This window comes from Lipotes vexillifer, unplaced genomic scaffold (genome assembly GCF_000442215.2).
Source record: "Lipotes vexillifer unplaced genomic scaffold, Lipotes_vexillifer_v1.1 scaffold1581, whole genome shotgun sequence".
In the NCBI taxonomy this organism is placed as follows: Eukaryota; Metazoa; Chordata; class Mammalia; order Artiodactyla; family Lipotidae; genus Lipotes; species Lipotes vexillifer.
The window spans coordinates 854,455-866,523 of NW_006783235.1; the positions used below are offsets into that span (position 1 = coordinate 854,455).

Here is a 12,069-nt window from a genome sequence, read left to right on the forward strand (position 1 = left end):
AAAAAAAAAAAAAAGAAAGAAAGAAAGAAAAAGAAAAAAAAAAACAATTTCCTACTGACACCAGCAAGGTAACTACTTAGGAGATTAGGAGACAACATTCCTTTCTCAATCCTGTAAGGGGTCACAATGACCCACTATTGCCTTGTTGGCCTCTGTAAACTGTCAATATGTTACTTTGATTCATAAACCTTTATCTGAAAAACTTATGTTTTGACCTCTAAGTTGTGCAGAAAATCTCGTTGCTTTGACCTCTAATGGGCAGAACAGTCCTCAGAGCTTTCTGAAAGACTAACTAGAGGGTTATAATCCTAAGGTAGGCCTAAATAAAATTTTCCATTTCTTTCTTAGATTGACCATTAACTTTTTTGTGGACAAATAAGAGTACTATCCTATGTGTTATAAAAAGCTTAGTAAGTAATATAGTTTAATAATAGAGCACTATTTCAAGGCACAGTTAACATAATCTTGAATGTCTGAGCAATTCTTATGAAAAATAGAAAATAAAGAGTTCTTACCAAGTTTGCAATGATATAATGGTATCCTTTAACATGCTTTCCAACACTCACAATCTGTGAAGATATAAGGAAATATGAGAAAACCAATTTAACTTTACTGAATGATCATATTTTTAAAAACAGAATTTTAACTATTCTAGCATAATGCCATGTGGAAACATGTTGAGAAAATGATATCGTTTATCTTATGAAAGTGATTTATCCTAATTAGAAGAAATTCATAAGCCACACTAAAAATTAAGTGGTTGAAGTAAAAAAAACCCAAAAAACCCTGTAATTTCAATCCCACTGTATAAATGCCCAATCATTTCATTATATCTTGTTCAGAAAACTACTATGCTATAATCCCCTTGAAGAGAATGACAATGTTATGAGACAAACCAATAGTTTACATATATTTCTAAAAAAGAATACTTTAACATAAGAAAGAAAATTATTTTGGTTCAAAGAATTTAGATGTACTTAATTTATTGATGATTTATAAGAATTCATGACAGACTGTTAGGTGCCTCAACTGGTGAGAATCATTTTCTATGAGTAGATTGGATCGTTGTCCTGAAAAGCAGGTAAGACTTTTCTAGGCAAAATCTCTGTTTTTAGATATCTCTGATACCACATAATATGTAGGTAATTCTCACCTTCCTATGGATATAGCAATATTTTATTATGATAAAAAGAATAAGGACAAAACAACATCAAGAGACTTTTCCTTCTGCTACATTAATTTTTTTATATGAATGTTTTTTAGGAATGTTTAGAAAATTTGAAACTAAGAAAGTTTAGAAAAAAGTAATCAGATATTTTAAAAAGTACAACTTTATTTCTAGAAATTAAAATTCTTATTTTGTGGAACTGAAAATTTCTTTAATTAGAGAAAGTCTAATGACAGTTACTAATGAGCAGCTTTGTAGCCTCATTGGTGTCCTCAAAGGTAACAACACAATATAAGATTTACATATACTTTTTTTTTTTTTTTTTTTTTTTTCGGTACGCAGGTCTCTCACTGTTGTGGCCTCTCCCGTTGCGGAGCACAGGATCCGGACGTGCAGGCTCAGCGGCCATGGCTCACGGGCCCAGCCGCTCTGCGGCATGTGGGATCTTCCTGGACCGGGGCACGAACCCGTGTCCTCTGCATCGGCAGGCGGACTCTCAACCACTGCACCACCAGGAAAGCCCTACATTTACTTTTTTCATTAAAGAAAAAATTGAATTGCTTTTGGGATTTTAATATCTTCTAAAATAATTCTTTGTAAATTAGTAATTTGTGTATGAAACACAGGAAAAGCATTTTATTTTATTATTATTTTTTTCAAGATAGCAGAAGCAGCTTTGTTCTGAAGCTTGCACAGCTTTGCACAAATAAAGCATTGGTGATATCTAGTATTTTAAAAGTTGCCGTATGAGTATTACATGTTTAATTAATAAAATAATTCAATTTAATAAAATGTTTAGATAATCCCAGAAATGTTTCAACAGAACTTCAGTCAGAGACATTCACTGTGAGAATTACTGCTAGTAAGTACCAGCTTATTCCAAACAATATTTGTGAACTAGGGAGCTACAATAGGGTTCTCATTTCCGTTCTTATTCATGTCCCATAACCACACTTTCATGCAGGTGCAAATTTTATTCCTGAGAGGTTGGAGTTAATTTGTGCAATATTGACACCTTGCAAGCTGCCCAGCACCAGAAACAACCTATCTTATTTATAGCTGAAAAGGAAAACAGCTGGAGGCCAACAGATGCACTAACTGTCACTGTTTACATTCTACTCCACTGCTTGGTTAGTTTTTAACCAGAGCCAAGTTGACCTCATGTTAACTCCCCCACTTTATATGCCCACCTTCTCTTCCCCTCCTACCAATCTATTTTTCCCAAGGGGTCCAATCCAGTTTTTTTAAAATTTTTATTGGAGTATAGTTGATTTAAAATGTTGTGTTAATTTCTGCTGTACAGCAAAAGGAATCAGTTATACATATACATGTATCCACTCATTTTTAGATTCTTTTCCCATATAGGTCATTACAGAGTACTGAGAAGAATTCCCTGTGCTATACAGTAAGCCCGTACTAGTTATCTATTTTATATATAGTAGTGTGTATATGTCATTCCCAATCTCCCAATTTGTCTCTCTCCCCTTTTCCCCCCAAGTTTGTTTTTTGATTGGGTTGTTCATTTTTTTGATATTAAGCTGCATGAGCCGTTTGTATATTTTGGAGTTTAATCCCTTGTCAATTGCTTCATTTGCAAATATTTTCTCCCATTCTGTGGGTTGACTTTTCATTTTGTTTATGGTTTCTTTTGCTGTGCAAAAGTTTTAAGTTTAATTAGGTCCCATTTGTTTATTTTTGTTTTTATTTTTATTACTGTAGGAGGTGGATCAAAAAGATCTTGCTGTGATTTATGTCAGAGAGTGTTCTATGTTTTCCTGCAAGAGTTTTATAGTATCCAACCTTACAATTAGGCTTTTAATCTGTTTTGATTTGATTTTTTTGGTATGGTGTTAGGGAGTGTTCTAATTTCATTCTTTTACATGTGGCTGTCTGGTTTTCCTAGTACCAGTTATTGAAGAGACTGTCTTTTCTCCATTGTATATTCTTGCTTCCTTTGTCATAGATTAGTTGATCATAAATGTGTGGGTTTATCTCTGGACTTTCTATCCTGTTCCATTGATCTATATTTCTGTTTTTGGACCAATACCATACTGTCTTAACTACTGTAGCTTTGTAGTATAGTCTGAAGTCTGGGAGTCTGATTCTTCCAGCTGTGTTTTTCTTTCTCAATATAGCTTTGACTATTCAGGGTCTTTTGTGTTTCCATACAAATTGTAAAATTCTTTGTTCTAGTTCTGTGAAAAATGCCATTGGTAATTTGATAGGGATTGCATTGAATCTGTAGATTGCTTTGGGTAGTATAGTCACTTTGATAATAATAATTCTTCCAATTCAAGAACATGGTATATCTCTCCATCTGACCTGCTTGTGTCATCTTTGATTTCATTCATCATTATCTTATTGTTTTCTGAGTATAGGTCTTTTCCCTCCTTAGGTGGGTTTATACCTAAGTATTTTATTCATTTTGATGCAAGGATAAATAGGATTGTTTCCTTAATTTCTGTTTCTGATCTTTCATTGTTAGTGTATAGGAATGCAAGAGATTTCTGCATATTAATTTTATACCCTGCAACTCTACCAAATTCATTGATGAGTTCTAGTAGTCTTCTGGTGGCATGTTTAGGGTTTTCTGTGTACAGTATCAGGTCATCTGCAAACAGTGATTTTACTGTTTTCTTTTACTTTTCTTTTTCTTTTCCAATTTGGATTCCTTTTCTTTTTCTTCTCTGGTTGCCATGGCTAAAACTTCCAAAACTATGTTGAATAATAGTGGTGAGAGTGGGCACCGTTGTATTGCTCCTGATCTTAGAGGAAATGCTTTCAGTTTTTCACCATTGAGAATGATGTTGACTGTGAGTTTGTTGTATATAGCCTTTATTATGTTAGGTAAGCTCCCTCTATGCCCACTTTCTGGGGAGATTTTATCATAAATGGGTGTTGAATTTTGTCAAAAGCTTTTGCTGCATCTATTGAGATGATGATATGGTTTTTATTCTTCAATTTGTTAATATGGTTTATCACATTGATTGATTTGCATGTACTGAAGAACCCTTATCTCCCTGGGGTAAATCCCACTTGATCACAGTGTATGATCCTTTTAATGTGTTGTGGATTATGTTTGATAGTATTTTATTGAGGAGTTTTGTGTTTATGTTAATCAGTGATATTGGCCTGCAACTTTCTTTTTTTGTGATATCTTCGTCTGGTTTTGGGATCAGAGTGATTGTGGCCTTGTAGAATGAGCTTGGGGCTGTTCCTCTCTCTGCAATTTTTTGGAAGAGTTTGTGAAGGATGGGTGTTAACTTTTCTCTAAATCCTTGGTATAATTCACCTTTGAAGGCATCTTGTCCTGGACTTTTGTTGTTGGAAGATTTTTAATCAGTTTCAATTTCATTATTTGTGATTTGTTCATATTTCCCATTCTTCTTTGTTCAGTCTTAGAAGGTTGTATCTTTCTAAGAATTTGTCCATTTCTTCCAGGTTATCTATTTTATTGGCATAGAGTTGCTTATAGTAGTCTCTTATGATCCTTTGTATTTCTGCAGTGTCAGTTGTAACTTCTCCTTTTTCATTTTTAGTTTTCTTGATTTGAGCCCTTTCCCTTTTTTTCCTGATGAGTCTGGCTAAAGGTTTATCAATTTTGTTTATCTTCTCAAAGAACCAGCTTTTAGTTTCATTGATCTTTGCTATTGTTTTCTTCATTTCTATTTCATTTATTTCTGTTCTGATATTTATGATCTCTTTCTTTCTACTGACTCTGGGTTTTGTTTGTTCTTCTTGCTCTAGTTCCTTTAGGTGTAAAGTTAGGTTGTTTATTTGAGATTTTTCTGAGGGAAGATTCTAGTGGTATAAACTTCCATCTTAGAACTGCTTTTGTTGCATCATATAGGTTTTGGATTGCTGTGTCCCTAGATTTTTTTTTTTTCCATCTTTGATTTCTTCAGTGATCCACTGGTTGTTTATTAACATATTATTTAGCTTCCATGTGTTTGTGTTTTTTACATTTTTTTCCTGTAATTAATTTCTAATCTCATAGGGTTGTCAGAAAATATGCTTGATATTATTTCAATTTTCTTAAACCTATCAAGGTTTGATTTGAGACCCAAGATGTGATCTATCCACGAGAATGTTCCATGCACAGTTGAGAAGAAAGCATATTCTGCTGCTTTCTGATGGAGTGTTCTATAAATATCATAGTCTATCTGTTCTAATGTGTCATTTAAGGCTTTTGTTTCCTTACTGATTTTCTGTCTGGATGATCTGTTCATTGATGAAAGTGGTGTATTAAAGTTCCCCATTATTATTGTGTTTCTGTCAATTTCTCCTTTTATGGCTGTTAGCATTTGCCTTTTATATAAAGGTGCTCCTATGTTGGGTGCATATATATTTACAAATGTTATATCTTCTTCTTGTATTGATCACTTGATCATTATGTAATGTCCTTCCTTGTCTCTCGTAACAGTCTTTAAGTCTATTTTATCTGATATGAGTATTGCTACTCCAGCTTTCTTTTGATTTCCATGTGCATGCAATACCTTTTTCCAACCCCTCATTTTCAGTCTGCATGCATCCCTAGGTCTGAAGTGGGTCTCTTGTAGACAGCATATGTATGGGTCTTGTGTTTTTTTTGTTTTTCTTTATTGGAGTATAATTGCTTTACAATGTTGTGTTAGTTTCTGCTGTACAACATTGTGAATCAGCTATATGTATACATATATTCCCTCATTCTTGGGCCTCCTTCCCACCCACCATCCCACCTATGTAGGTCATCACCAAGCTGAGCTCCTTGTACCATACAGCAGGTTCTTATGGGTCTTGTTTTCATACGCATTCTGCCAATCTATGTCTTTTGGTTGAAGCACTTAATACATTAACATTTAAGGTAATTATCAATATATATGTATCAATATGTATGTTCCAATTGCCATTTTCTTCATTGTTTGGGTGTTTTTTTTTTTTGTCCCTTCCATGTCTCTTTTGTTCTCTTCTCTTGTGGTTTGATCACCATCATAAGTTCTGTGTTTGGGTTGCTTTTTCCTTTTTTTTAATGTGTACCTATTGTACTTTTTTGGTTTCCATTTCCCATTTGGTTTTGATAAAGTAGTATATATATATATATATATACACACACACACACAAAGTTGTTTTAGGTTGCTGGTCTCTTAATTTCAAATGCATTCCCATTTCCTGCATTTGTACCCTCCTCTTCTTATGGTTGTTTGTTTTAATATCCTATTTGTGTATGGATGATTTCCTTTACCAGTGAGATTTCCCATTTGAAATTTTCTTGTTTCTCATTGTGGCCTCTTTCTTCCCCTTGAATAGAGAGGTTCCTTTAGGATTTGTTGTAAAGCTGTTCTGATGCTGCTGAATTCTCTTAGCTTTTGCTTATCTGTAAAGCTGTTGATTTCTATGTCATATCTGAATGAGCACCTTGCTGGGTAGAGTATTCTTGGTTGTTGGTTTTTCCCTTTCATCACTTTAAATATATCATGCTACTCCCTTCTGGCCTGCAGAGTTTCTGCTGAAAAATCAGCTGATAACGTTATGGGAATTCCCTTGTATGTTATTTGTTGCTTTTCCCTTGTTGCTTTTAATATTTTTTCTTTGTATTTAATTTTTGTTAGTTTGATTAATATATGTCTTGGCATGTCCCTCCTTGAGTTTATCCTGTATGGGATTCTCTGTGCTTCCTTGAGTTGGGTGAATATTTCCTTTCCCATGTTAGGGAAGTTTTGGACTATAATCTCTTCACATATTTTTTTCAGGCCCTTTCTCTTTCTCTCTTTTTTCTGGGAACCATAAAATGCAAATGTTTTTGTGCTTAATGTTGTCCCGGTGGTCTCTGAGACTGTCCTCATTTCTTTTTATTCTTTTTTCTTTATTCTGTTCCACAGCAGTGATTTCCACCACTCTGTCTTCCAGCTCATTTATTCGTTTTCTGCCTCAGTTATTCTGCTATTGATTCCTTTAGTGTCTTTTTCCTTTTGGTTGTTGTGTTGTTTATTTCTGTTTGTCTGTTTCTTAAATCTTCTATTTTTTTTGTTGTTGTTGTTAATCATTTCTTGTATCTTCTCAATCTGTGCTTCCATTCTTTTTCCAAGATCTTGGGTCATCTTTACCATCATTACTCTGAATTATTTTTCTGGTAGATTACCTATCTCCTCCTCATTTAGTTTTCCTTGTAGGTTTTTATCTTGCCCCTTCCTCTGCAGCATATTTATCTGTCATTTCATTTTGTCTGCCTTACTGTGTTTGTGGTCTCCTTTCTTCAGACCACAGGGTGTTAGTTCCTCTTGCTTCTGGTGTCTGCCCCCTGGTTTGTGAATTTGGTCCTGGGGCTTGTGCAGGCTTCCTGATAGGGGGGGACTGATGCCTTCCCTCTGGTGGGTGGAGTTGGTTCTTGTCCCTTTGGTGGACAGGGTCATGTCAAGTGGTGTATTTTGGGGTGTCTGTCAGCTTAGTATGACTTTAGCCAGCCTGTCTGCTGATGGGTGGGGCTGTTTTCCGGTCTTGTTGGTTGTTTGACCTGAGGCATTCCAGCACTGGAGCCTGCAGGCTTTTGGGTGGGGTCAGGTCTTGGTGTCAAATGAGGACCTCTTGGAGGTCTCACACAGATTAATATTTCCTGGAGCCTCTGATACTAGTGTCCTTGCCCCATGGTGAACTACAGCCAACCCCCACCCTCCCAGGAGACCCTCCAAGACCCCTAGGTAGGTATAACCCAGGTTCCTATGGAGGTACTGCTTTGTGCTCAGTCCCAGTGCATGTGAGACCCTGTGTGCACCCTCCAAGAGTGGAGTATCTGTTTCCCCCAGCCCTGTGGAGCTCCTGTCCTCAAGCCCTGCTGACCTTCAAGGTTAAATGCTCTTGGGGTTCTTCCTCCTGATGCCAGATGCTCAGACTGTCTTGGAGGGTTATTTTTATATGGGAACATCCCTATATAACCTCCATAGGTTTAATTTTTTGTGTGTGTGTGTGTGAGGGCTGTTTTTAGTATCAATGTCTGCCACCACTTTCCTCAGTGTATGCTGGTCATTATCCCCTTGATAGGGTGTTTGAGTGGTTTTGTGGTGACCAGGCCTGCCCTGGATAGTAAGCAGGGTCTCCCCTTTACTCTGTGGTTGTCAATGCCTGTCAAGGGCAGGGTCTGCTTCCCAGTTGTTTGAATGGAGGCCCCCAGATTTGTCTCATAGCTGTTTCTGATCTACAGAGTGAGGTAGGTGAGATTGGAGCACTCCCACTGGGAAAGAAGCCACTGAGTCTTCCTCCTCTGGAGTAGTTCACCTGTAAGCATGCTCCATTGTGTCACCTTTCACCCGTTGTGTGAGCTTACAAGTTATTCTGTTATTGGCACTGCTCTTGGCCCCACCTTAACTGTGGGTATGCTGGCAATTGGCCCCGGTGTCTCTCAGGCATTGTTTTCAACAGGCCACCAACATAGAGCCACTGAAGTCAGCTCCCAGGATTGCAGTAATCATAGATATGGACCTACTGTGGGCTCTATGGGGGCAGCTCAGACTCTGGCCTGGCCCATCACCTGTGTATGTGCTCACAAAGTCTGCAGCTGCTAAAGCTAGACCTGTCTTGGCTGCAGGAGCCCTCATTCAGCACTCAGATATTCTGCAGTCACTGAGTTTACAAAGCCAGTCATGGGGGTGTAATTCTGTGGTTTGTGCATCTGTGAGGAGAGATTTTAGTTCTTCTTCCTTAGTTGCAGTGCCCCTGGTTTCAACTCCACCTCTGTGTGGGGGAGCAGGACACCAAGGGCGTAAGAGAGCTGGCCACAGCAGGGACGGGGCATGAGGTGTGGCCAGGGGCTGCAGGTGCGAGAGAGCCAGTCCCAGCAGGATCCCTTCCTAGTGTGCTGGGGAGGCAGGGGCTGGAGCATGGGGAGAGAGGCTGCAATGGCAGCCCTGCTCTTTGTGCATCACTCAATAATGACGCTTCACTTCTATGGAGGTCTGGGCTTCCTCCAGGAGCATTCCTGGCTGTGGAGCTCCTCTTTCCCACCCCCTCAGGCTGTCTCCTCACAGCCAACAGCAGTCCTCTCCCTGGGTCTGCTCTCCAAACCCCAAGTTCCAGCACCCAGGTCCTGTCTGCACTGGCAGACACATGTCTCAAGCTGGGATATGCAGAGCTGTGACTTGGACCCTCTGTGTAGATCTCACTCTGTCCTGCCTGCTACAGACTGGTTGCTGCACTCTCCTCTGAGCTCCCAAAGCTCCCCTTCTGTCCCAGCTGATATCCCTGCTGGTCAGGGGGCTTTCACAGATGCAGGAACCTGTTCTCTCCTTCAGCTTCCCCCCCAGAGGTGTGGGTCCTGTCCCACTTCCTCTCCTCTCCTTTTCTCCTTCTTCTTTCTTTCATCTTACCTGGTTATGCAGGGATTTTTCTTGTCCTTTTAGGTGTCCAAGGTCCTCTGCTAGTGTGCAGCAGGTTCTCTGTGAGAATCGTTCCATTTGTAGATGTATTCTTGATGCATTTGTGGGGAAAGTTGAACTCTACATCCTGCTACTCTTCTGATATCTTGACTTCTCAACCCTTTTATTTTAAACCCAGAACATATGAATTGTGTTGGAAAACAGAGTTTTGCATACATAGCTTTTGGTGAAATGGAGTTTCTGTTCATCTAATCTTTCCTTTTCAATTACATCTAAGACCTTTTTTTTGTATTAAAGATTCTGCAGTTTCATTACAATGAGTTTGGATTTTTACTTTTTAATTTTTGTTTACTTTGTTCAGCATTTTTTTGCTTCCTGACTATAAGGATTGTACTTCAACAATTCTGGGCAATTCTCAGCCAATATCCCATAACATATCCATTCAAAGATATTTTCTATTTTCTTCTAACAGATACTACAATGTTGGTATCACTGGCCTTAGGGCCACCTTTATGATAATTTTCCAGTTTCCAGATTCCCAGATCACAGGGTGTGGTAAAAATTCAAATTACAATCTGCCTAATGAAGGCTTTGATGGCAAATTCTCACCGAAGATATCTCTCTCCCTACACTAAGCCCAGGCCAAGACAGAAAACACTTAAAAGTAGATGTTTTCTACTCTTCCTCTTTATTGAGATGTTTCCTTTCAATAGTCTGGCTTTATGTGGGATCTAAGATCTAACTTATTGCCTTGAATGAACACAAAGTTCTTGTTCTTCAGTGAGCATTAAACCCCCAGTCAGCCTACCCAATCTGACAACTTCCTTCAGCACAGTCATCTTGCATTCTTGGCCCCTGAAGATTTTCTTTACTTTCTTCGAAGCTCAGCTATACATTTGTAATGTTCTACATAGTATTCTACATGTTTTACATTGCCAGATTTATGTAGTCCATAATTTATCTAAAACTGAAATCCCCTTGACAATCTCACCATAAAGATGAGGACAAGCAATAAATAGATTGCAGTATAAAGAAAGTTTGGTAAATAAGCAGTTTAATTACTCATGTTATTGGGTAATGCAAACCTGAGTGATTTAGCATGGGCTGAGCAGGCTGGAGTCCTCTTATTCTCTGGGAAGCTCAGTTACAGCTTTTGCAAAGATAATTATCAAAGATGGTTGGTACATGTTTGGGAAACTGCATACTATATTGTTGAATCTTACTAGAGATTCCTGCTATTTGATCTCAGCAAGGATTGTTGCCACTTGGCAATCCATTATTTATCTCTTGCTGATTCACTATAACTTTTCTCTGGTGTGGCTATTTAAACCTTTTATGCACTCTCTTTAACTCTCTTACTTCTCCTGCCTCTTCTTTCTCAGCTTTCATTTTCTGTGTGTCTGTAGTCAATCACCTCTGATTTCTTTTAAATTCATTTTAAAGTATAAACACTTGTAAATGTTAAAAAGATATTGAACCAATGGAAATTCTGCACTAGGTGTCTCCATGAAGAAACCACTCTTGGTTCTAGATTGCTAGAAAGAACTATAATAAACTAGGGCTTATGTAATACATTTTCAAGAGGTGAGGATTTAACAAAACCACAAAGAACTGAAAGTGATGTAAATCGTGACAGAAAAGGCCTTGCACAGCTTGATATGTGTCAATATTCTGGAAACTGAGAACTCAGGGGCCAGAGGTCTGAAGATTTATTTACCTGGCTGGTTATGCTAGACAGAATACCATTTTTTCTGAGCCACATCCTGGCTGGGAAAGAACAAATGTGGTAGACAAACTGTTGCAAAGGCCTCATTGCCTTTAAACACTCACCACCCTAATCTAGTGTGGCCATGGTGTAAGGTCAGATTTTGGTCCCTCTGCCAAGCATCCACCACTAGATGGAAATTTCTTTGTGAAAAAACCCCTAATTTATACTCTGTAGTAAAGTGTCCTACACCTAGAAGGTCATTTGTCTAAGTTTTTTTTTTTTTTACGTTTGTGTAAAACCGACAATGTCATGAGTATGGTTTTTCTTAACTTTCATCATCACAACCAAAGTGAAGACTATCCCATAAAACAACCAAATCTGAGTGACTCAATTTTGCATGCAGATCAAACATGTTTGTGTAAACCGACAATGTCATGAGTATGGTTTTTCTTAACTTTCATCATCACAACCAAAGTGAAGACTATCCCATAAAACAACCAAATCTGAGTGACTCAATTTTGCATGCAGATCAAACATTGTATCTCTGTATTTCTGATGTTATTCTTTTATAAAGAGGGAAAATAAACAGCTTGAGGTGAAACATATGTATAGCTGATTCACTTTGTTATAAAGCAGAGACTAACACACCTTTGTAAAGCAATTATACTCCAATAAAGATGTTAAAATAAATAAATAAAATAAACCATTAAGAAAATACAGTAGCAAAAAAAAAAAGAAGAAAGAAAGAAAAACAAAAATAGCATTACCTTCATACAGTGTGTTTGGCCAAGTCATTAAGAGAAAACAATGCCTAGGGTGAGGACTTGTTTGCAATAATTAATTATGGC

General features: G+C 37.7%; 1 protein-coding gene across 4 annotated transcripts in view; it reads right to left on the reverse strand.

Moving 5' to 3' along the window:
- GRIA4 (glutamate ionotropic receptor AMPA type subunit 4) overlaps positions 1-12,069 on the reverse strand; it is a 487,613-nt gene that overhangs the window by 126,880 nt on the left and 348,664 nt on the right. For all 4 annotated transcript variants that reach the window (XM_007455885.1, XM_007455887.1, XM_007455886.1 and 1 more), the window contains one exon: positions 516-569. In XM_007455885.1, the coding sequence (XP_007455947.1) occupies positions 516-569 (54 nt within the window). The remainder of the gene's footprint in view (positions 1-515; positions 570-12,069) is intronic.